Below are 27,109 nucleotides of genomic sequence, written 5' to 3'. Positions count from 1 at the left end.
TATAAACATTATTTTTATAGTTAACAGAGAAAAGTGGAAAAATATAACTGCCCAGAAATCAAGTAGCAATATTATTTTATTACGAGAACGTATTGTATCCTTACAACAACAAAACAGTGTACTTCAGAATGCCAAAAAAACAGCAGAATTGTCTGTCAAAGAATATAAAGAAATCAATGAAAAACTCCTTCAGCAACAGCAAGTATCTGATCAACGATATCATACAAGCAGACAGACAATAAAGGTAAAGGAACTTTAAAAATTGATTATAATAGACTATATTATAAGGGTGGATATTTTGTTTTACATGTGTTGTTTGGTTCATATTTGTTTTCTTTATTGTGTTATAACTTGGACTTTAAGAACAGGCTTTATAAATGCATTTACATTGCCCATTTGCCCATGTCTAAAACTTTGAATTTCTCATTATAAATCAAATTATTAAATAGTAATTGCCTCAGTTCCTCTTTGCAAATACTAGTATAACGTGAAGATTTTAACATAAATATCTGTTTTAATGTGTTCCTATAATTTATCTATGCTTTTGTTAAACTCAGGTGAATTGAGTTTTCTGCAACAGTTTTTAGACACATTATGACATTGCTGGTTATCATAATTTAATCTTAAAGTAAATGAAAAGGGAAAGATTGTTCCTTAAGTCTCCATTCTTTTTTCTTTAAATATTTTTTTATTATGTTATGTTAATCACCATATATTACATCATTAGTTTTTGATGTAGTGTTCCATGATTCATTGTTTGCGTATAACACCCAGTGCTCCATTCAGTATGTGCCCTCTTTAATACTCATCACCAGGCTAACCCATCCCCCCACCCCCCTACCCTCTAGAACCCTCAGTTTGTTAAGTCTCCATTCTTAAAGATATTTGCTTGTATAAAAAAATGATTTGTTAAAAATTTGTCTTACACAGAAGAATTCATCATTTTGGAAAATAATTTTTAAATCACTATCATACATAATTTCACATTATGCTTAAATTCTCTACTTCTGTTATCTAGTGCTTTGATTCAAGCAATACTCAGTAAATGTTTTAATTATAAAGGATTAGTGTTTTGATAGTTGTACTAATAAGAACTGTGTTCTGGCTTCATTCCCAAAGTAGCCTTATAACCAAATCTGACCCATGTTAAAACGTTCTCTGAAAGTTACATTCTATGATCTGGATTTTAAAAATTTATTAAGACTTGTTTTCTGGACTAACAGATAGTAGATACTCCAGAATATCCCATGTGCAATTGAGAAGAATGTGTATTCTGCTGTTGTTGGATTGAATGGTCTATATATATCTGTTGAGTCTAGTTGGTTAATAATGATGTTCAGCTCTTCTATATTCTTGTTGATGTTCTGTCTAGTTCTATCAGTTGTTGAGTGTGAAGTATTTAAATCACCTGCTATTAATTTTTTTGTAATAACTTTAATGAGATATAATTCACATACCATATAATTCTCTTATTTAGTGCAATGGTTGTTAAAATATAGACAAAATTGTGCAGCTATCACTAAAATCAATTTTAGAACATTTTCATAACTTCCTAAAGGGACCCTGTACCCTTTATTTGTGATCCTTCCCCATCTCTGCCAACTCTAGGCAACTACTAATCTATACTCTATATAGATTGTAGGGGCAGAAAAATTTATCGTACTTCCCTTCTAGGTTATTTGGCTTTCTAATAATTAAATGATCATAAGACAGATTAACAGGAGAAAAACAAATTTAATTTCATATTTATGAGAGCCCCATAAAAATATGAGACCCAAAAAGCAGCTAGATAATTGAAGCTTATATAACATCCTAAGCTAAGGAAAGGGGTAGGGGTCTGGCACACAAAGGGAGGAAGGCCTTTCACAGGAAGGCTAGAGGAGATGTGTGGAAAACAAAGGTTGTTCTGTTATGCAGATAAAGTTCTTAGGTAAAAAGGGAGATGCTTGGATGGCTCAGTTGGTTGTGTCCAACTCTTGGTTTTGGCTCAGGTCATGGTCTCAGGGTCATGAGCTTAGCCCCACATCAGGCTCCATGCTCAGCACAGAGTCTGCTTGAGATTCTCTCCCTCTGACCCTCCTTCCACTCTCTCTTTCTTTAAAATAAATAAATAAAATCTTTAAAAAAATAATTTCTTAGGTAAAAAGGTATTTCTGGTAATACTTCTCTTCCTGGTACAGGCCTGGTTTCCAATGTAAATTTAGGCAATTGAAGGGAATGGATAAAGAGCTTTTCTTGAATCTGCTGGGATTTGGTTGCCTTTAGCTCAAAATAATCCTTATGTCAAAGAGACATAATTTGGGGTGACAGAATCTGCTCCCTTTCAAGATTTGCCTATCCAGACATTTCGTATAGATGGAATCTTCCAATATGTGACTTTTTGTGTCTGGCTTCTTTCACTTCACATAATGTTTAAAAGTTCATCTATGTTGTAGCATATATCACTATTAGCATAAGGATTTTGAAGACTTTTTTTCTCCATAGAAGAAATGAAGAAACAAGCAAACATTATTGGGAGTCAACATCTTCATAACCCTTTGTACAGAACCTAATCTCCTAAGAAAGGATCAATGTAATAATTCTAAGACAATTGATGGATCAAGGGAGTTACAAGTTTTCTAAGCCATAAATTCCTATCTTTAAAAAGATTGAAGATCAAATAAAAGCATTTTACATGAAAACTATAAAACATTTTTGAGATTCTCCATGTACATTGGGGAATACTTACAATTCCTCTAGGAAATTCTAGAAATAAACCAAAGACTGCAACAATCTAGGAAATATTATTCAAGAAAAATAGCTGAGTCTAAATAAGGACAGGAAACTTTGTGGCATTATAATTTGCCTTGGTCCCATTCTCCATAATCCTAGCTCTGTAGTAGCCTGGGAATAAAGAAGGTCCATGTTCCCTATGCAGCCTGGCAACTACCAGAAGAAGCTGAATGGAACTATAGCTCCTGTAAAACCTGATTCCCAAATAGTTGTCATCATTTGACCTGTCTGATGCTTTCCTTGAAGACCCCAGTTGAAAAAATGACTCTGATCTCAATCATTGCGAGCAGCCTTCTTGGCGGGTGAGGTGGGTGGATGAGACTGTCAAAACAATCACAAGCAAGTGTTTTAACTTTAGGCTGCCTGAAGTGATAGATTCTAGTTTAGGTCAAATAATATATTAACCAAATAGCTTAAAAGTAAAAGCTGTGGAATGAGATGTCCATAAAAGTTTTGAAAGACTCTGACATATTCCTGGGAATCTGGAGGACACATGCATTCACACAGTTTTGTGAATACTCAGGAAAGGAATGAGAAAGCCTAGGCACTTGCCTCTGTCTTACCATAAGGCTCTGCACCATGATAGTAAATAATAAGGCAGTATTGTTCATAGCAGCATTATTGGTAATAACCAGAAGGTAGAAACAACCTAAATGTCCATTAGTTGATGGAAGGATAAACTGTGGTATATGCATACAGCAGAATATTATTAAACCACAAAAAGTAATGAAGTATTGATACATGTTACAACATGGATGAAACTTAAAAATATTATAGTTAGTGAAAGAACAAGTCAGAAAAGAGAACATATTATATGATTCCATATATATGAAATATCCAGAATAGGCAAATCTATAAAGACAGAAAGTAGATTAGTGTTTGCTTTGGGCTGGGGGAAAAGAAGAACATGGTAGTGATTGCTAAAGTGTGTGGGTTTCTTAAAGTGATGATAATATTCTAAAATTCACTGTGATGATGGTTGAACATATCTGTGAATATACTAAAAGACACTGAAAATTTATACTTTAAATGAATGAATAGTATGGTATGTGAATTATATCTCAGTAAAACTTTTTTTTATATTGGTTTTAAATGGGAAAATATACCAACAAATAATAGTATCTGCAAGACTTTTATTGATAATGTATTTATGGTTGACAGACTAATAGATTAAAAACCATTCTCTATTCAAATTAATAAAACCTACTGCCAACATAACAATTGTTTCTGTAATGTATATTATGGAAGGGGTGCTAGGGTGGCTCCAGTTGGTTAAGTGTCTGACTCTTGATTTCAGATCAAATCATGATCTCAGGGTTGTGAGATGGAGCCCCACATTGGGCTCCACACTGGGTGTGGAGCCTGTTTGGGATCCTCAGTCTCCCTCTGCCTCTGCCCTTCCTCCTGCTTGCTCACTCTCTCTCTCAAAATAAATAAATAAAATCTTTAAAAAAATATTATGGTAAAGTGTAATAGCTATATAACATTTTTAGATGTATAGAGAACCTACTATTAGACAAAGCACTTCAATTATTAAATTCAACAAAGTAAAATGCATTTAAGGTGAATTCCCTTAAAACTAACTTCTAATTAAAACATATGTTTTCTTTTTCTAACACATTCAGTTCTCTATTATAAAAGTGAACATCAAGGAATAGAAATGTTAAAGCTTATAATATTGACTAGCTTTTCCAGTTTGAATGCTCAGTTCTCTGACTCAAGGGACTTACTCATAATTCATCTGATAAGTATGAAAAATGAGTCCCAAGTCTTAAGAACAACAAGATGTAAATGTCATCTTCTTTTATTCCAGTAACATTACTTAATTGTATTATGACTGTGAAAACTCCTTTATAGCCACGTATCTGTCATCATGTAGATTTAAACAGCATTAACTCATAGAAGCAAACTATCAGAATCCATATTATAAAAGAAAATGCAGCTTTAGCTATAAAACCACCTTTTAGAAAATCTTCCGAATGTTTTGTATTAGGTATTAAATAATTATATATAAGGTATTAGCTGGTAGATATCAAACATAAATTTTTGTGGAATGTTATATACTGTAAAATTTATTTTCTAATAAGCCTTCCCCTGATATAATATGTGCTTAGAGAAAATAGAATAATCTGTACCATTTATTCATATATGAATAGATGAATTATTTTATTAATTTTCTTTCTGTATTTGTTTAAATAACAAAGGATTTCAAGAGGTTTATATTCACTATGATTGAAGTGTGTTCCCCCAAAATCCATATGTTGAAGCCCTAATTCCTAATGTTATGGTTTTTGGGGATGGCGCCTTTGTGAGGTAATTGCATTTAGTTGAGGTCATGAGGGAGGTGCCCTAATGGTGGGTTTAGTGACCTTATAGGAAGAGAGTTCTCACTAGAACCTGACCATGCTGGCATTCTGATCTCATACTTCCAGCCTCCAGAACTGGAAGATATTAAATGTCTATTGTTTAAGCCACTCAGTTTATGGGGGTTTTGTTGTTGTTATAGCAACCAAAGCAGAGTAATGCAGATTTTGGTACTGGCAGTTGAGTGCTATTGCGACACATACCTAAAAATGTGGAAGCAGTTTTGGAACTGTGTAATGGGTACATGCTGCAAGAGTTTTGAGGTACATACTAGAAATACAGACATTAAGGCTATTCTGGAGAGGTTTCAGATGAAAATGAGGAATATGTTTTTGGAAACTGGAGGGAAGGCAGCCCTTGTTACAGAGTGTCAAAGAACTTGGCTGAACTATGTTCTAGTGATTTGTGGAAGGTAGAACTTGAGAGCAATGAAATTGTATGTTCTTTTATTAAAACTTTATTTTGGAAGGAGTAGTTTAGGTTCACAGTAAAATTGAAAAGAAGGTACTGATATTTCTCTTATATCCCATGCCTCCACACATGCAATATCCCCATCAGAAAGGTACAATTCATTACAATTGATGAACCTACATTGATACATCATAATTACCCAAAATGCATAGTTTACTTACAGTTCACTCTTGCTATTGTACATTCTTTGGGTTTGGACAAATGTATAATGACACATATCTATTCATGTATTCATTTTCACTGCCCTAAAAATCCTCTATGTTTTGCCTATTTATCCTCCCCACCCCACTCCAGTCCCTGGCAACTGCAGATTTTTTTATTCTCTCCATAGCTTTGCCTTTTGCAGAATGTTATATAGTTGGAATCATACAATATAAAGAGTTTTCAGACTGGCTTCTTTCTCTTAATAATATGCACCTAAGTTTCCTCCCTGTCTTTTCATGGCTCAATGGCTCATTTCTTTTTAGCATTGAATAATATTCCATTGTCTGGATGTACCACAATTTATTTATTTACTCACCTACTGAAGGACATCTTGATTACTTCCATGCTTTGGCAATTATGAATAAAGCTGCTAATAACATCCCCATGAAGGTTCTTGTGTACACACAGGTTTTCAATGCCTTTGGGCAAATACCAAGCAGCATGATTGCTAGATCAAATGGTAAAAATATGTTTAGTTTTGTAAGAAACTGCCAAGCTGTCTTCCAAAGTACTGTATCATTTTGATTCCCAGCAGCACTGAGATTCCCATTGTTCCACATTCTCACTAGCGTTTGATGTTGACAATGTTGTGGATTTTGGCCATTCTGAAAGCATATAGTGGTATTTCATGGTTGTTTTAATTTGCATTTCCCTGATGGCATATGATGTGGACCATCTTTTTATATGCTTATTTGCCATCTGTTTATCTTCTTTGGTAAGATGTCTGTTTGGGTCTCTTGCCCGCTTTTTAATTGGGTTCTTTGTTTTCTTACTGCTGAGTTTTAGGAGTTCTTTGTGTATTTTGGAAAAAGTCCTTTATCATATATGTCTTTTGTAAATATTTGCTTCCAGTCTCTAGCAGAATGGGCCCTCTCATTCTCTCGACACTGTACTTTGTAGAGCAGAAGTTTTGAATCCTAATGAAGTTCAGCTTATCATTATTTTTTTCATGGTCATGCTTTTGGTGTATCTAAAATGTGATTGCCATACCCAAGATCACTTGAAGATTCTTCTATTTTATCTTCTAGGAATTTTTTAGCTTTGCATTTTACACTTAGGTCTGTGATCCATTTCAAATTAATTTTTGTAAGGCAATAAGGTCTGTCTGTGTCTAGATTTATTTATTTTTTTTTGCCTGTAGATGTCCAAATGTTCTAGCACAGTTTGTTGGAAAGGCTATCTTATCTTGCATTGCCTTTGCTTTTTTGTCAAAGATCAGTTGACTATTTATATGGGTCTATTTCTGGGCTGTCTATTCGGTTCCATTGGCCTATTTATATTTATTCTTTTACCAATACCACATGTTTTGATTACTGTAGCTTTACAGTAAGTTTTGAAATCAGGTAGTGTTAAGTCTTCCAACTTTGTTGTTTTCCTTCAATACTGTGTTGACTAATCTGGGTCTTTTGCCTCTTCATATAAACTTTAGAATCAGTTTGTCAATATTCCCATGCTGGGATTTTGATGGGATTGCAGTGAATCTGTAGAACCAATTGGGAAGAACTAACATCTTGACAATTGTATCTTCCTTTCCATGAACATGGAATATCTCCATTTATTTAGTTCTTCTTTGATTTCATTTCTCAAACTATTTTAGTTTTTCTCATATAGACATTGTACATATTTTGTTAGATATATATCAAAGTATTTACTTTTTAAATATGCTAATGTAAATGGGATGTTTTGCTTTTAAATTCTACTTGTTCACTCTTGGTATATAGGAAAAGTATTGACTTTCATATATTAACCTTTTATCCATCAACTGTGACATAATCACTTATTTGGCCCAGGAGGTTTTTTTTGTTGTTGTTTTTGTTGATTCTTTTGGATTTTCTGCATTGACAATCATATCTGTGAACAAAGACAGTTTTATTTCTTCCCTCCAATTCTGGATGCCTGTCACTTAATTTACTTGTCTTGCTGACTTAGCTAGGACTTCCAGTATGACAAAAAGCCAGGGTGAGAGGTGACCTCTTGCCTTGCACCTGATCTTAGTGGGAAAGCTTCAAGTTTCTCATCATTAAGTATGATGTTACTTATAGGGCTTTTGTAGATATTCTTTATGAAGTTGAGGATGCTCCCCTCTATTACTAATTTACTGAGAGTTCTTACTGTAAATGTGTGTTGAATTTGTCAAATGATTTTCTGCATCTAGTGATGTGATTGTCTGATTTTTATTTTTTAGTTTGTTGATGTGAAGGACTGCATTAATTGATTTTTATCTCTTGACTCATTATATCAACCTATAACATAACCCATTCAACAAATATCTTGGGTTTTTAGGTTAATCTAACATATAAATTTAGGTTAATCTAACATATAAACTAACATATATAATCTAATATATAAATCTAACATAGAAACTTAGGATACTAACTATTAAATCTGAAGAGTCTTTTAGCAAACCCTGTAATTCTAAAAGAACCGTATTTTATGGATCTCCATAAAACATTTTCATTTGTGTAGATATATATGATTGCTATTGTATCCTAAACTTACACTTATCTTTGATTTATATTTATTTATATAACTCTTATTTAAGAGACTGAGGTGTTAAATTGTACTGGACTCATTTTTTTTTCTGTCAGGAATTGTAGAATATTAAATAGCCTCATTTTCATTTTTGTGGTCTGTGTTCATACCTCTAGTGATAATGAAGTAGAAAACTACTCTCTTATTGTATTTCATTGCTAATCTCCAGAGTTTTCTTTTATCTTACCCCAATAGCTTGTGTTGTACACATTCCTTGTAGGGTATTCAGTTTATATATGTCAGATTCTCTAGGGCCGTGGCTTTTGCCAGATGAAGCACTTTTGATTTTGAAGCTGATGAAACACAGTGCTATTATTGATCTGTGCATGACACAGCCTGTCTCTCTCCTAGCAGAGTGTAGCAACATTTATCCAGGAATTTGTGAAATGTCACTCGGATCATGTTCGCAAGGTAAACTGTGCAAAAACCAGGATCTGAGCTGAGAATCCATGTGGAATTGGACGTGACTGTCTTATTCCTATGTCTTATCTTCTAGATGAACCAAGTGATATTTGTTAACAGAATGTCTGTGTCTTATATTAGACTTTGTAAGGAACTATTATTATCACTTAGAACACTATGTACTGTGAAATCATACTTCTTATACTCTGTTTTCACATGCACTTGTGCTCTTACACAGAAAATAGTAAGGTAAGAAAATAGGACCTGAAAATATCAGGTAGAAATTTATTTTCTGTTTATAATAAACCAGTGTTAGGATATATTGCACAGTCTTATATTCCTAGTAGTGTTTTTATTCTCTGCATCAGTATACTTTGAGGTAAGTGTGTCTCGTTAAAATATCAACATGCCTAGAAGTGACAAATTATAACATTTTCCCCACTATGGAATCATTGTGATATTTAATTATGCATATGTTTTAGAGTTTGGTTTTAAATGCCTAAAATTTTGGTTTGCACATGGATAGATGTATTTGTTACAATTTATTTTAGTTTAATATACCTAACATAGGTAAGTAACTCTAATAATAGGATATTCAACAATAAATTAAACATTATCTTTGACCCCTATATAATATACTACTAAGAGAGTTGGACATGTATATCACAATGCAAAGAAATTGTAATATCTATCTATCTATAGTGTGTGTATGTGTTTATATGTGTGTGTGTGTGTAACATATACCATGGATATGTAGACAGTCATTCATCATAGTCATTATTTATTTATTTATTTATTAAAGATTTTATTTATTTAATTGACAGAGAGAGAGACAGCAAGAGAGGGAACACAAGGAGGGGGAGTGGGAGAGGGAGAAGCAGGCTTCCCACGGAGCAGGGAGCCTGATGCAGGGTGCGACCCCAGGACCCTGGGATCATGACCTGAGCCAAAGGCAGATGCTTAACGACTGAGCCACCCAGGCGCACCCATCATAGTCATTATTTAGTAAGGCTTTTGAGGAGTAGCATTTGGCTTTCAAAATAGTAGCATACAACTTTCAAAATAAAACTAAACTATAAGTCTAATTTTGAAAATTGTATGAGTGGAACAAAGCCATTGGAAGAAGGAAAGCTTGAAAAGGCATCAAGGTGAGAAAGCAGTTTGTTGAGACTAGTGAATAGTCTGGTGTAGCTGTGGTTCTCAACGCTAGCTGCATGTTCTCACTTGCAGAGCTTTGAAAAATACTTAACGCCCATGCCCTACCCTAGACCAGTTAAATCTGAATATCTCTGTGGTGATCCTTATACGTTGCTAGTTTTTAAAAGCTCTCAGGTGGTTCTGATATACAGTTAAGTATGAGACTAAACTTTGAGAAAATAGAAATTAAATGGAAACAAGTAAATAAGAGACTGTTTAAATATCATAGCAAAAGATGACAAATATCTAGAGAATACCAATAGAATAGAAAGAAAGAAAAAAAAAAAACAAGAGATTATACAATGGTATAACACACAGAGTTTGATGACCAATCCTATATGGGAAGGTAAAAAACAAAAAGTGAAGTCTTTAAGATATCTATCAGTATTCTAATTAAAGTGACTAGAAAGTTGATGATAGACTATATCTGTGACAATATTATATAATAAATATTGTGGGAGGAAAAAAACCTCATATAAAAACATACCAGGAAAGTTGGACAAAATATAACAAATATAAGTGTACACCATTTAAATATATAGAACATAACAACAACAACAACAAAAGATGTAAATCCCTAGGGGCTAAAATCAGACAGCTTACCGCTGTAACCAATGGCAGCTTGTCACTGAAGTGAGGGTGTCAAGTGAGCTGCAGGATATTTAATGTCAAATATAGAGGAGAGGCCAGGGCTAGAGGTATGAATTTTGAAGTTATGAGAATTTAGATCGTATTTTAAAATGTGAAGCTGGGATGGGATCACTTAGGGAGTGAAGATAGACAAAAAAGAGAAGAGGTCCCAGGTCTGAGTCCAGGGCCCTCAACCTTTCGAGTTTGGACAGATGGGGAAGAACCAGAAGAGGAGAGGCCAGTTAAGTAGAAAGAAAACCAAGAGGATGGAGTATCTAAAAGCCAAGTGATGAAAGGATTTCAAGGACTAGTAAATGACTGACTGTGTCAAATGCTGCTGAGTAGAATGAGTCCATGAGAGGAACTAAGAAATGGGAAGAGAAGGAGAGGAATTGGAGAATATAGTTAAATATGCATACTTTTTAGAGTTATCTCAAGGAATTTTGCTCTAAAGGAGAACAGATGTAAACTAATATATAAACACTTAATATATATAAATATGAACATTTAAAAACTTGAGCTCAAAATAAATAATGCAAAAATTGCAAATTTTATTACTTTTAAGATGAAGCTGACAGTCATTAAGCATATACATTATTTGAACAAAACAATAAAAAGTCTTGCTCTAAATATTTATCAAAAATATTCACATAATTAAGCCAAAAAAAGCTCTCCACAAATTTTAAATATTTGGTGGCATATAAAAAATATTGTCTAGACGAACCATGAGAGACTATGGACTCTGGGAAATAAACTGAAGGTTCTAGAGGGGAGGGGGGTGGGGGATAGGTTAGCCTGGTGATGGGTATTAAAGAGGGCATGTACTGAATGGAGCACTGGGTGTTATATGCAAACAATGAATCATGGAACACTACATCAAAAACTAATGATGTAATGTATGGTGATTAACATAACATAATAAAAAAAATATTGTCTAACGTAAGTTAAATTAGAAATCAGTTTAAAAGCTTAACTTTGAAAATTCTGATGCAAACTTATAGAGACATTTCCAAATAACTAATGGGTCAAAGAAGCAAATAAAATAAAAATGAGAGAATACTCAAATTGAATGATATCAAAACTTGTAGGGTGCAGGTAAGATGGTACTCAGATGGAAATGTGTACCTTTAAATACAGTAAGACTAGAGAAAGGTTAAAAATTAATGAGCTACCAGTGTAATTGGTTACATTCAGTTTAAGAATGAGCAATTAAATAATCCCAAAGAAAATAGAAAGAAGGAAATATTAAGGACAAAACTTGATATTGTAGAAAGCAAACATGCAGTAGACAAGATCAAAAAAACTAGAAGCTGGATCACTGATACTAATAAATTGACAAACAATAGCAAGTGTCGATGGGGATATAGATGAATTAAAACTTTCATACATTGCTGGTGGGAATGGAAAGTGGTGTACTGTTTTGGAAAACAGTTTTGCAGTTCCTCAAAAGGCAAAATATAGACTTACCGTATGATTCAGCAATTCCACTTAGGTGTATACGGAAGAGAATTGGAAACAGAAGTTCACATAACAACTGTACGTGAATGTTCATAGCAGCATTATTCATAATAGCCCAAAAGTGGAAACAACCCAAACACCCATACAATGGATAATCATTCAGCAATAAAAAAGTAATGAAGTAGTGACAAAAGCTACAACATGGATGAACCTTGAAAACATGCCCAGTGGAAGAAATCAGTCACTGAAGATCAAATACAGTAATATTTCACTTATATGGGATGTTCAGAAAAGGTAAAGTGTATAGAGACGAAAAGTACATTAGAGATTGTATAGGCACAGAGTTGGGAAAGGAATGTCTGTAAGTGGGCATGAGGTTTCTTTCTGGAATGATGGAAATGTTCTAAAATTAGTGTTTGGTGATAATTGCACAACTCTGTAAATATACTAAAAGTCATTCAATCAGATACTTTCAAAATGGATGAATTTCATCTATGTAAATTATACCTTAATAAAGCTATCAATAAAAAAGTAATACCACATTATGAACAGTTTGTGAGATAGAAATTTGAGTTTTATATGTAAGTTCTGCTAGGCATACACATTTTCCCAAAGAATAGAAAAAAGAGAAGTAAATTCCTCCTCATTTTATGAGGGTACTATAACTGTAACACAACAACAAGATAGGGAAATATGAGAAAGGAAAATTAAAGGCTCATCTCAGCTATGAACATGGATGAATATTCCTAACTATTAGCAAATCTAATCAATGTATGATAAATAAATATCATAAATAAGTGAAGATAATTCCAGAAATAAACAGGTTGTTTTCATCATTAGAAAATTTATTTATATAATTCATTACTACAACAAAGAAAGGGGTGAATTCCTTTTGTGAGAAATCCAGAAACCAATGGGAAGAGGCACTGCACCCCTCGTAAGTGAGAAGCTAGCTATATTCAAATTGCTTGTGGCATTCTTAACACTTAATCCCTACCCCTATCCCACTGCCTTGTGATCCAGAGGAAACTCCTGGTTTCTAGGTCCTTCCTGAGGAGAGTATACTGGACCTTATGTCCAGCATTCTGGGTTTTCAGCAAGCCTGTGGGAATGGCTTCTTTCTCACCTGTCTCAGAGCACTGATGGGACCTGCCATACTCTAGATTGAGAACCGAAAGAACTGGATGGCCTGCTGCTGTTGCCGAGGACCCATGGCATACCAGACAGAAGCTGATACAGCTTGAAGCAGAAGTTCATCTCAGGGAGAAAGAAGAGTGGAACAGGTATCCACTGCTGCGGCTTTTAAGGGGGAGAGTGCCTGAGGGACTTGTTTCTTGCTCATCTTAAACCTCAGACAGGACCCATATATTCTAGAAGCCTGGGGACCACTAAGAACTAGACAAGAGTTGGGTGGCATGCTGCTGGTCCACAAGGCCTTTGGTGCAGCAGACAGAAGCTGATCCAGAAAGAAGAAGAATGGAGTGTGTATACAATGTCCCAGCTTTTCAGAGGCTGCCTGAGGGACTAGTTTCTGTCTAGCCAGTTGGGGCACCAGTGGGACTGGGTGTACTCTAGGTAGATGTCTGGGGGCTGCTGAGAATAAAAAAGAGCTGGGTGGCATGTTGCTGCTTCTGAGGACCCCAGTATAACAGACAGGCACCAGAGTGAGCAAGGGATTTTGAGCTCCTGGGAAGTAAACAAACAGAAAATTTATTTAATTAGAAATCTACACATACTAGCTCAGACAAGTCACATCCACAGAAAAGTTTTGAGAGCCTCCGGAATCTCTAGCTGGGCTGATCCTGGTGAAGATTTTTCCCCATGTGAAGCCAGTTTGTAAAGACTGAAAGAGGTGGATGTTTGTTTCTTCAAGTGCATGGATAGCAACACAAAGTTACAAGGAACACAAAGAAACAGGGTAAAATGGCCCAATCAGAGGAACAAAATAAATTTCCAGAAACTGACCCTAAAGAAACAGAGGTATATGAATGATCTGAAAAGAATCTGGAAATACAGAACTTGAAGAACACTATAGACTAATTGGACCTACCAGACACATACAGAACACTGCACCCAACTACAGTATTCTTTTCAAGTGCACATGGAACATTCTGCAGGATAGACCACATGTTAGGCCACAGTATAAATCTTAAATTCAAGGAAATTGAAACCATGCAAAGTATCTTTTCTGACCACAATGGACTAAAACTAGAAATCAATAGCAGAAGGAAAACTGTAAAACCCACAAATATATGGAAGTTAAACAACACACTCTTAACCAGTGGGTCAAAGAAGAAGTCACCAGGGAAATTAGAAAATACCACGAGAGAAATGAAATGAAAACACAGCGTAGCAAAACGTATGGATGCAGTGAAAGTGTGCTGAGAGGGATGTTTAAATACTGTACTCTATGCTTACAGATTGGTTAAGAGGATAAATCTTGTGTTACGTGATTTTTACGATAATGAAAAACCCGAAGACAGTATTTTGATACAATTAAATAACTGTTCATGACAAAATTCTCTTAGTAAACTGGATAGAACAGAGAACTTTCTTATTCTGTTAAAAAAGTATGTACCAAAAACCTGAAACAGCCATCATACTTAATGGTGGAAGTAAAAACCATTCCTTTTACCATCAGGAGAAAGACATTTATGTCTGCTATCATTGCTTGTCTTAACATGTTGTATTAGAGAGCACAGGCACTAAGAAAAAGAAATGAAAGTTAAAAGTGTTAGGGATGAAGAAGCAAAAGCATCATTAGTTTCAAACCCTGTGCTGTCTGCACAGAATCTCAAGACAAATTAATAATAGATTTCAGCAAGATTGCTGGATATGAAGTCAATATATGCTAAGATGATGATATTTGTATGCACCAGCAATCAACAGAATATGCAGTCTTCAAAAAGAAATATTATTTAAGTAATAGCAGGAATTATATGGTATCCAGGAATGGAAGACACATCCCAACTTCAGTGATGTTAAAATGTGAAAAGGGAATGTCTTAAAATCACTCTATATGTGTTTTGGAAATACACATATATGTATTAAAAGTATAAAGAAATGTAAGGCAATGATAAACACCAAAGGTGTTCAGATAGTGATTATTTCTGGTGAGTTAGAGGAGATTAGGTTCATAGTCTTCAACTCTGTTGGCAATACAGTGTCTTTGTTGAATGGTTGATACATGAGTGAGTGTTCACTGTATTTTTCTTTGTGTATCTACTGCATAGTTGATATGTATCATAAAAATGAAGAAACCTATCAGTGTCATTATTCCAGAGAAAGAATGGTGGAGGTAGAACACATTTTTGCAGTAAGATAATAAATTTGGGGGAGTATCTTATATATGGACAGAAGAGGAATCAGAAGAAGTAAGCGAGTACTGTGATACAGAAACAAGGGAGGGAAAATTTATTATGAGCAAAAGAGAAGAGTTGTTTCACAGTGTAGGATGCCATAGATGAATTAAAGATAGAATAACAAGGAAGAGCTTGTTGGACTTTTCTTAGAAGGTTTTATTAGCAGAACTCTCTTGATAGCAAATATCAGAAACTCAAACTAATATAAGGAAAAAAAAAAAAAAAAGCTCACCAAATCAAAGGACGAACTGCAGAGAATAGCCTTGGGAAGAGTAGTGGTACCTGAAACCAGACACTTATGTCTTCAGTGTTAATCCTTATCTCACAGCTCTTCTCTCTGACCATCTTTTTCATGTGTCCCTGGCCATATGGTGACGTCCTTATAGCTTAGACCCCAGAAAAGAAAGAGATTTCTCTTTCTCATCTTTCGATCTTTCTTTGATTTACATGATTTATAAATTTCTGGCCCACAGGAAAAAATATACTTTGTTTATATGTAATTTTTGGTTAGGATTTAGGTTCATTTCATTATATGCATATTTTTCATCTACAGGAGTAACTGGGAGGAAATTTAAAAGTCATGCAGGATACAGGGCAGTTTCTGTTGGGCAGGACTGATGTACACATTCTGCTGTATCTGGTGCTCCTATGAGCTCCCCCCCATTTCAATGCCACTCTAATTTCCAAAATACATACCTAAGTCCTAGGAATTCTTTGAGAACTACTGTTACAGGAGGAAAGCAGAGAAACCAGGTCAATTAATAAAAATTAATTTGAGTTCTTTTACTCCAGACTACCCTCTTCCTAAAGATCGATATGAATCAGAATATTTCACATAGCACAAATTTATTGAGTGATTACTCTGTTAGGTTAAGGCTTACTGTTTGAAAGAGTATGATGGGGCGCCTGGGTGGCTCAGTCGTTAAGCGTCTGCCTTCGGCTCAGGTCGTGATCCCAGGACCCTGGGATCGAGCCCCACATCGGGCTCCCTGCTCCGCGGGAAGCCTGCTTCTCCCTCTCCTACTCCTCCTGCTTGTGTTCCCTCCCTCGCTGTGTCTCTCTCTGTCTAATAAAAAAAAAAAAAAATTTTAAAAAAAAAAAAAAAAGAAAGTATGATAAACAGAAGACAGTTCTAGATAGAAAATGGAGTGAAGGATGATGGAAGAAGTTCCTGTGTGAAATTTTTGTGTTTAAAAAACCTTTTTTTTTTAAAAAAAGAGCTTTTTAATGAAACCTCTGAGAAATACCTTGTATAATATCATTTAAATCCAAGCTTTGTAAATCTTCTTTCCTCCTTTAAAAGAAATTTCTACTTTATGCCGTGATTTTTTTTAGTAATTTTCACATATGTTAGTTTTTGATTTAAAAAAAAAAAAAATCCCATTTTAAATGTTATAAGTCCTTTTATCTTATCAGGTCCAAAGTTTGCTAAAACCATTCTTTTAAAGAAATGTCCATACTTTTACTCTCTTAAGTTTTATGAAACTTACAAAGGAGATAGAGAATACATTAAGTTATTTCTCTTGAGAATTTTAATAGGGTATATTTATAAATGTAATCAAAATCATATGAATACTTAGTATTACTGCTATTAAATTTGTAATGAGTTGTAGGATTTTTGAAATTCCCCAACTGGCTTTCGTCCAAGTAGTTTGTTTACAGAGCTTATAATGTAGTACAACTGAGGAAATACATGCTGAAATCAAATACATTGACCATCTCAGTTAAATATTTCAATAAGTATTAAGATGCTATTCACATTTAGCATATACTTAAGAAATGTATATCCTTTTACTAGTTCGAATGTATAAAGTTGGAGCTAGAAATGATGATCTTAAACTTTTGGATTTATTTCCCCAGAAGTCAGTAACATTTCATTTAGATAATGCACTATTTCTATGAATTGATTCCAGTGTTACATAAATAAATTTAATCTTGATATACATGTATTTTAGCAGCTTACTAATTGAAAATGCTTTTATCTTTTGAAAATATAAATTATAGAAATGTATCCTGGTCTATTATAAATTTTTTGAAATCAAAGATTATTTTTAGGAATATCAATGCCTTTTAAAGTTGATACAAAGTATTATGAGCAATTTTTAATTATCTAGATTCTCACTTCCAGTTAGTAACAATACTATACATATTAGTTTCTTTAAGCCTCTTCACAAAGGCCTTTTGTGCCTTAGTGAAATCTAGATAATTTTTAATTATCTAGATTCTCACTTCCAGTTAGTAACAATACTATACGTATTAGTTTCTTTAAGCCTCTTCACAAAGGCCTTTTGTGCAGTACAATACAATACAATAAGTAAATCACTCTACTAGAATGGAAAAACAATCAAATAAAAGTATTGAGATCTGTTGTGTAGGAAAACCAAGTTTAATTAAAGGAGAATGAGGCAATCTTCATGAGACTTCTGCAAGTATTCTAGAATTTGATAGCCTCTGTTCCTAATAACTCAATCATTATCTATAACTTCACTTAAAATTTTGTGGCTGTTCTTTACTTAGATACAGTATTAATATTACCCTGAAATACTAGCTATTATTTTTGGTGATTTGGGAAGGGTTTTTTTTTTTTTCCTTTTCTTCATTGTTTGAGTAGTTTAACTGGGGTGGATTCTTTTCCCCCTGCCCCCTTACATCTTATGTAACTGAAGTAAATATTGACAAAAGAGGTGGAGGAAGACTAGAATTGAGGAGAATAGGTATATATAGGACAAGTGAGGAATAGATACTTCTGTGTTGAATTAGCTGAGTTTAAGCAGTGGGAAGCAGAAATAGAGTGAAAAAAAAGTTTAGAAAGACAGCGCTCAGTTTCTTCTTTAGAATGGCATATGTATTGCCGTTCTCTCTCATTTCCTCTTGGGGAAGGGAATCAGAATGGGAATGCATTGCACCGTCCTTGGTGGCCATTAGTAAGCATGCCATGGCCATGTGCATATTAAGTGTCTAGGAGGGCTGGAACTGGTCTGATAATATTGCCATATGAACATTGAGAAATTCTTACAATAGCAATGATGATGAATTGTTCTGGATATGCTTTTTGTTCTGAATATCTGTCTCTGAATTTCATACTTGGTATGTAAGTTTCGAAGGGGCATTTATTTTAGTAACTAGAATAGAGGATTGGAAATAACAACAAACCTATAGTTGAGCTCCTCTTACTGTGAATAAATCAAATATTGATTGTTTTCCCACAAATATTGGAAAGTCAATTTTATTAGTTAATTTTCCAAATTTCATATATAATACATTTTTACTGAACCTTTTTCCATAGTTTTGGGGGCAGAAGTTTAAGTGATGTGGTTTAACTTCCATCCAGTTAAAAGTCATTAGTTTAGTTATTCCGATTATTTTGAAACACATATATTGCTGTTATCACTTAGATTAATATTTACTATAAATGCCCCTCACATCAAAACTATTAGTACAAATTAAAGGGTACATGTTAAATGTTTTCAATATTTGGGGCTGTTTTGAGAAAAGTATCAGTAAACTGTTTTAAATGATTTGGCTTTTGTAATAGTGCTGATTTTCATTTTGAGAAATCGTATTCAAACATATTTATGAAATTATTTAATTGGGCATCACTTAGAACTCACATCACAAAGTGTAAGAGCATTGAATTAATTTTACTTCCTGTAAATGTTACTGAAAGTAGCATATCTCTTCTCCATATGCAGATATCCATACTTCTTTGATAGAAGCTAATTTGAACACATCAAGACAGATTGGCATTTCTAGTACCATAAAAAAACGGCTTTGTTAATTGCAAACCATATTTAGTATGACCTTATAACAAAGTAGCACCTTAAGTGTCATGCTTTGTCTTTAATGTGCACACTGGAGCTACGTTCATCTGTACTAGACAACTGCACTTCATGAAAAGAGTTTTTTTCTTGATAGGCAATTAGCAGTAATTAGGAAGATTCACCTCAATAAGATGTCAACATGAGATTGTTTTAAAAAGTTGAATGTCAGTGACTTAAAAAGAAAGTTCTTCTGACACATACGTATGGCATGTGAAACATGAGATGTTAATTTAACTTTTCTGCTTATTATTCATGCACAATATTATTTTGTCATTCAGACACTACACTGACAGAGTGTAAAGGGTGTTAAAATAGTGCTGCTAGAATAAAAAGAGGATTAATCTTCCATTGGCCAATTAGCCAAAGGGTAGTTAATGGTCTCTAAAGGCTACTGAAGTCTAACTACTAGCAAAAGCATTGGTAAAAAGTCCTCTATATTACCTTCATTTGCTTGACATTTTGTGAAACATACTGTAGGCTTTTAATAACTGCATTTGTCGGAAAATAGTTTATAAATGAGTGATGTAATAACTCAGTGTATTTTTCACAAGAAGTTTTGTTACATAAATAATTCCATCTCTGCCTGAGATCTTTGTTCTTTTTTTTTTTTGGTTGGTGATTTTAATTTTTAATTCTTTTTCTTGAAGATCTCAAATATCATCACAAAGAAAAACTCATGTTTTCAATTTATAACACTTGTTACTAACTTGAAGGAGTTATTAATCTGAACTATCTTTTTAGATAAGTACTTATATGGAAAATACTCTATTAATAACCTAGAAACCCATGTAATTTTCTTTGTAGCTCATATAATATTTTAATTAAGTGACTGTGCTTTTAGTCTTCTAAATGGACAATACAGAATTTTATTTCGTTCAGTTTTCTTTTCTTGTAGAAGAATACCAATAGTCCCTGACTTACCTTGTTCCCACTTATGATGATGTGAAAGCTATATGCATTCCACAGAAATCATACTTTGAATCTTGGTTTTTGATCTTTTCCTGGGCTAGTGATATATGGTCCAGTCCTGTCTATGATGCTGGGCAGGGAAGCAGCTGTAGCTCCCAGTCAGCCATGCGATCGTGAGGGTGAACAACCGATGCACTTATAGTCATTCTGTATCCATACAGTCATTCTCTTTTTCACTTTCAATACAGTATTTAATGAATTACTTGAGATATTGACACTTTATTATAAAACAGGCCTTGTGTTTGATGATGTTGCCCAATTGTAGGTTTATGTAAGTGTCCTGAGCACATTTAAGGCATGTGAGGCTAAACTCTGATGTTCGGTAGGTTAGGTGTATTAAATGCATTTTTGGCTTATAATATATTTAACTTATGATGAGTTTGTCAGGATGTAACCCCATCATAAGTCAAGGAAGACCTGTATTCCCATTGAAAGAATATTGATTTTATTTACAGGAAGGAGAAAGAACATTAAGATCATGGTGACTTTGTAGGAGGTTCTTGCCTATAGAATTTACGTAGGTATTATTCAACTAGAATTTTCTCTCCGGTCTTTTTTGCTTTAATTCTGGTAACAAAATTATTATGTAATAATTTTTAAAAGTTATAATAGTAAGATTCTTAAATTGCTGCCACTGCTTAAGTGTGGACCAGAATAATCTGATTGTGAGATATAAATCAATTCATTTGTGTATTCAACATGAAATAACATCATTCCATACTCTCAGTCCTATGTAGAATTTAAGATGAAAGATTTGGGTGAAGTAATTGGAAGCAGGCAATTGCCATTGAATGATTGTTTTTCCTTACTTTGACTGTCAAGGCCTTTGGGTTTCACAAGGAGAAAGAAAAATCAGAGACTCCACTATTGTTAGAGATAAGAGCTAACCCTCACTTTTTACTCGTTTTATTGACTGACCTTTTCCAATATTTGACATCTAACCTTTTCCCTAGGATGAACTGGAAAGAATCCTCCCACCAACTATTTTTTCCATAGGCTTCTCAGAAACCCTGCTCCTGTGACCCATTCAGCCTCATGTTAGGCTGGATTTTCTAGAATTTCCATGTGTCTACATTTCAGATCCCACTATCCCAACTAAAACTGTTTTCTGAAGTTTTTAGATAGTTCATTACTTTCAGTTTCCAATCTGGTGGTGAAAAACACGGGGAGAACTGAACAGTGTTTTTCAGTGCTATAAAGTGATTACTGTCCGGCAAAAAACGTTAGGTAAGAATCAGTCTCTTGGGGCACCTGGGTAGCTCAGTTGGTTAAGCATCTGACTTCGGCTCAGGTCTTGATCTCAGGATCCTGGGATCGAGCCCCACGTTGAGCCCCATGTTGAGCCCTGCATTGGGCTCCCCATCGGGCTCCATGCTCAGTGGGGGGTCCAGTTGTCCCTCTGCCCCTCCCCCCACTCATTCTCTCTCTCTCTCTCAAACAAATAAATAAAATCTTAAAAAAAAAGAGAATCAGAAGAGTTGTGCCACCCTTTCCTTTTCCCTGGAGCGCTGCTCCTAAACTAGTGAATACTCACAAGTGTTTTCTTTTCCTGTGCCACGACTAGCATCATATCCATTAAATAGTCAGATGTTGAATATTTTATTCTTTGGTGACATCAAGATTAAAGTTACTCTAAAAATACATTATTTTGGGGAGTGATTAGGGAAATGATTCTTTCAATTCTGATTTTTTTTTTCCTACGCCCTTTGCTTCATTTCACTTGGACTCTAGGATATTTTCCATGGGCCCAGTTTTAGTTTTTCTGATAATTCATTCTTGAATATTAAAATGTTTACCAAGGCTCCCTGCTGGAATAGAGAGCCTCCCTCCTGTCAGGATTGCCCTCAGTTTACTCACCAGTGTTTGGGCAGATACCTTCTCTAGAGTAAAAGTTGGAAAGCAAGGTGGCTGTAGATCTAGCTGTAGCCTTTAATGTTATGCCTAGCTTCTAGGAAACATCTGACAAAACAGACCAGGAGGGATGCATGGAAGGAAACTGGCTGTAACAGCACTTACCAGGTGGGATGTACAGGCAGTAACATTCCCATTAGTTCCCTGTTTCGTTTCTTCATAGCGCTTACTGTCATTTATTGTTGTATATTTCTAGGGTTTAGACTGGTCGCTACCTGAAGGCAAGGATTGTCACTTTTTTTTTTATCATTGAAAACAGAGCTACGACAGTTACTACTATGCTGTGTGTATTTAAAAAAATAAATGCTGAGTCAGTTCCGAGTCAGTTCCGAGTCTAGACATTCCCTATCGAAGTCTTTCAGAAAATGTTCAGTTCCGAGTCTAGACATTCCCTATCGAAATCTTCCAGAAAATGTTAAGTTCTGAGTCTAGACATTCCCTATCGAAGTCTTCCAGAAAATGTTAAGTTCCGAGTCTAGACATTCCCTATCGAAATCTTCCAGAAAATGTTAAGTTGGGGCCCAGAATAAAAGAAATGTATTTCTTGAATAAACTGAGTGAACTATCATATATGAGAACAAGGGAAAGTCTGTCAAGAGAGCCTTATTCACCTGGGTCATGGGGTTCCACAGTTACTGTTGAGAGCAGCAAAAGGAAGCTTCTGGTCTTAGGCTTTTACTTGGCAATTAAACTGTAAGATGCAGATCTAGAGGCAGTTTATATTTCTAGCAGAGAAAATGAGATCATTTTTAAGGCAGTTGAAGACATAAAATTAACACAAAATTATGGATAAAGAAAAAATTAAATCCGAATGAGGATGTTATGCAAACTCTACGGGGCTCAGGATACTTGCCCAAGGTGGGGCAGGGTGGCAATAAGAGAACAAGGTTTAAGAAAGAGGCTTATTTTTTAAAAATGGGAATTCAACATAAGTTTTCCATGCTATGTAACAAATTAGCACAAACTTAGTAGCTTAGAAACCACATATACATTCATTACATCACGGTTTCCATGGGTGATGAGTCTGGCACAGCTTAGTGAGACCCTGTTCTCAGAGTATCACAAGGCTGTGTTATCACAGAATGTCACATTAGTGTGTCTTCCAGGCTGGCTTCCTTTCCGGAGCTTAGGCTTTTCTTCCAAGCTCATGTGTTTGTTGGAAAAATTCAGTTCCTTGTGATTATAGGACTGAGGTCCCGGTTTTCTTGTTGACTGCCAGTCAAGGACCATTCTCAGTTCCTGAGGCCTTCCTTAGGTTCCTGTCTTATTATCCCCTCCACAGTCCTCTCATAAGATGGCCACTTACTTCTTCAAGGCCAGCAGGAGAATCTCTCTGACCTCAGGGGAGCCCCTGGATTTCTTGTAAAGGCCTCACCTGATTAGGTCAGGACCAGCCAGGATAATTTTGCTTTTGATTAACTCAAAGTCATGTGATTAGGGACCATAATTTAAAGAATGCCTTTTGCATATAACATACGCAAATAATATAATCATGGGAGTGATAGCTCATTATGTTCGCAGGTCTCACCCACATATAAGGGGAGGGTATTTTACAGGGTGTGGGTCATTGGGGGTCATCTGAGGATTCTGCCTACTCCAGAGCTCCTTACTGAAGAATGAATTCTCCAATATATTTTGTTTCTTCTTACAGTTGCTTAGAGGGTTCTTTCCTTCTCAGAGACTTATGCTTCTTTAATGTTCTATTTAAATAAATAATAACTAGGGTCTAGTTTTAAACTTTTATAGTGTTAAGTTCTACTTTATAAGCTTTGGTTAGAATAATTGACTACACATAAATCAATACAAATCTCAGTACTTATTCTCAGTGAAGTCAACTTTTAAATTGAAATAGACTTTTAAAAGATTGGTATATCTTTTAAGGAAGGAATTTTCTGTATATGTTTATATATATACTTAATATTTTATATATATCACGAAGTTTTTTTTTTTAAAGCCAGGTTCTCTTTAAGGGAGGAATTTTCTGTATATGTTTATATATATACTTAATATTTTATGTATGTCACAAAGTTTTTTTAAAATCCAGGTTCTCAGCCTTTAAGGTACTTCTCATACACTTTATGGTAGCATTTACCGCAAGATAGTGCTAACAATAATGCTGTAAATTTAAAATTTACCAAGTGCTATCATAATTCTTTAAAAAAATTCTGCCCTCAAAATGACCTTTGCTAGGTAGACAAGCATCATCTCTGTTTTTAAATAAGGAAACAATGTCAAGTGCTAATTAGCATCACACCCAACTGGTAAGCAGTAAATCCAAAGCTAAAATCCAGAAATTATGACTCTCCATGTGTTTTATTATTATTTATGGTTTTAATATAAATGACATATATTTTAAATGTTTGGAGATGGTAAAGTAATAATACAGAAATAGGATCATGCTTTTGATAAAAAAGAAAAGCAACAATTTTAAGGATAATCTTAATTTATTGGTAAATTTTAAGCATACTCTCTAACAAGGTCACCACAAGTAGTCTCACATGCCAAGCCAAGTGTACACAAAAGAAAGTTATTTATGCTTCTTGTCTTATCTGTAGCATTTCTCAGATAAGAAATAGGATGTTTAAACTGAGAAAAGTTAGTAATAAGGCCATCATGATTTGTCCAAAATTCTAAGGGATAAAGGACTCCAACCTGATGGAATATATGATTTGTTTATTTCTTCTATTTCAACACATGCCCTGTAGCTTTTCTGGGCATGTATAATTATATTAGAAATACATTTTAAAGATTTTAGATTTTAAATATTGGTTAATTAAAATATGTTTTATATTTTAATAAATTACAAGTCATGTGATTTACAGTCTCCATAATTTCAGTGTTTTTTCATTTAATAAATTTTTATACTGTCAGATTAATGTTAAAATCTACTATGCATGTCTTTTAGAGAACTATATTTATTGGCTTGGTCTTTCCTCCATGAAGGATTTATTTATAGTGTTAGGATCTACCACTGTGGAAGTAATAGACAGAAATCTAATGTCATACAAGTTTAACAAACGAGAGAAGCTACCGGGACTATTCATGGGAAGAAAAGAGCCTCATCAAAGTAGAGTTTTCTGTGTTGCCTGAGATTCCACATAGAATTGTAGCCATGAGTCATGTCATACCAAATTAAAATCTTAGAAAGTCTAATTTAGATGCATAGCATTCACTTCAGGATTGATAAATGCTCCAGTGCATACTACTTAAGTAAACACTGACAATATTACTTTACTAATAAAAGTGTATTTTAATTTATATAGTGATAAACTAATAGAAAGATTGTAAATATGAGCTGAAATCAATGTGTCTTCATAGCACCATCCATGCTACAAATAGGGAGATTTCAATTTTTGGAACCTTTTTTTTTTTTAATTATGTTCAGTTAGCCAGCATATAATACATCATAAGTTTTTGTTGTAGTATTCAATGATTCATTAGTTGCATATAACACCCAGTGCTCATCCCAACATGTGCCCTCCTTAATACCCATCACTCGGTTACCCCAACCCCCCACCCCACTCCTATCTGTAACCCTCAGTTTGGTTCCCAGAGTCCAGAGTCTCTCATGGTTTGTCTCCCTCTCTGATTTCTTCCCATTCAGTTTTCCCTCCCTTCCCCTGTGGTCCTCTGCTCTATTCCTTATGTTCCACATATGAGTGAAACCATATGATAATTGTCTTTCTCTGCTTGACCTATTTCACTTAGCATAATCCTGTCCAGTTCCCTCCATGTCAGTGCAAATGGTTGGTATTCATCCTTTCTGATGAATGAGTAATATTCCATTGTATATATGTATCACATCTTTTTTATCCATTCATCTGTTAAAGGGCATCTTGGTTCCTTCCACAGTTTGTCTATTGTGCCTTTCTTTTGGTTCTTACTATACAGAAGGCATTTTTTTAGACACCCTGGGGAAAAAGGCACAGTCCTCTCTCAAGGACTTAATAGGGTTCATGGTTGAAGAATAGACACAGTGCTATGGGAGCTAAGGGAATGGAGAAGCTACTTGTTGAAGAAAAAGAAGAAGGGAAAGAACAGAAGGCTTCATAAAGGAGGAAATACTAAGCTGTTTTTTAAGCATGAGTGAAATTTCAGCGGAAGGAGACGCCAAGTGTAGTGTCCTTGATGTAGAAATGGCATATTTGGGGTATGGCAGGCAGGTTTGACTTCAGATGATGTTTGGCTGAAACACAAATTGAAGCTAAATCTTAGAGAGCCTTATGAAAACCACAAACATCTGAGCTTTATTCTACTGGGGTAAGAAACCCCCTGAAGGCCTTTTGAATGAGGGATTAAGAGGTCGGTGTTGTTTTAGAAAGTTATATAAAAGATGGTTTAAAAATAGGAAGGGTTGCAGGGAGGGGAAGGGCTTTTGCAGTGGTCTTGGTGGGATAGTGAGAGTCTTCATTAAGAAAGTGGCAGAGGGAGTGAATATGAGAAACATGACATAATTTATAGAACATGACATAATTTATAGAACGTGACAATAAACAAGGAGGGAGATGGATTCAAGCTTGGAAGATAACTAGGAAGATTTTCAGGGTTAGGGAAATTATGAGTTTGCTTTTAGATATTAATTATTTAGGTAACTTTGATACAATTCATGAATGAATATTTTCTGAAAATATATAGAACCACACCTTTAGATCATAAGTTCAAATATAGTCAAAGAGGGGCACCTGTGTGGATCAGTCAGTTAAGCTTCCAACTCTTGGTTTCTGCTCAGGTCTCAATCTCATCCATCATGGGATCCAACCCCTCAGGCTCCGCACTCAACTGGAGTCTGCCTGGGATTCTCTCTCCTTTCCCTTTTCCCCTCCCCTGAGTGTGCATGCTCTCTTGCTCTCTCTCTCTCTCAAATAAATAAATCTTAAAAAATAAGTTCAAATATAATCAAAGAATTTTTCACCAAAACATACTTTTTATTCTACCAAAACATAATCTAATATCAAATATATCAAGCCGTAGTTTTGAATCCAATATCTGAAGTATTCATACTTAACAGTATAGGCA

The 27,109-nt window shown here is 34.6% G+C and overlaps 1 protein-coding gene across 5 annotated transcripts in view; it reads left to right on the top strand.

The window, feature by feature from the left end:
* Nucleotides 1–27,109, top strand: part of CNTLN (centlein) — a 297,340-nt gene that overhangs the window by 226,230 nt on the left and 44,001 nt on the right. For all 5 annotated transcript variants that reach the window (XM_032392456.1, XM_032392455.1, XM_032392457.1 and 2 more), the window contains one exon: nt 21–244. In XM_032392456.1, the coding sequence (XP_032248347.1) occupies nt 21–244 (224 nt within the window). The remainder of the gene's footprint in view (nt 1–20; nt 245–27,109) is intronic.

The sequence above is a fragment of the Phoca vitulina genome, unplaced genomic scaffold (genome assembly GCF_004348235.1).
Source record: "Phoca vitulina isolate PV1807 unplaced genomic scaffold, GSC_HSeal_1.0 scaffold67, whole genome shotgun sequence".
NCBI lineage: Eukaryota > Metazoa > Chordata > Mammalia > Carnivora > Phocidae > Phoca > Phoca vitulina.
This window is presented reverse-complemented; position numbering and strand designations above follow the sequence as displayed.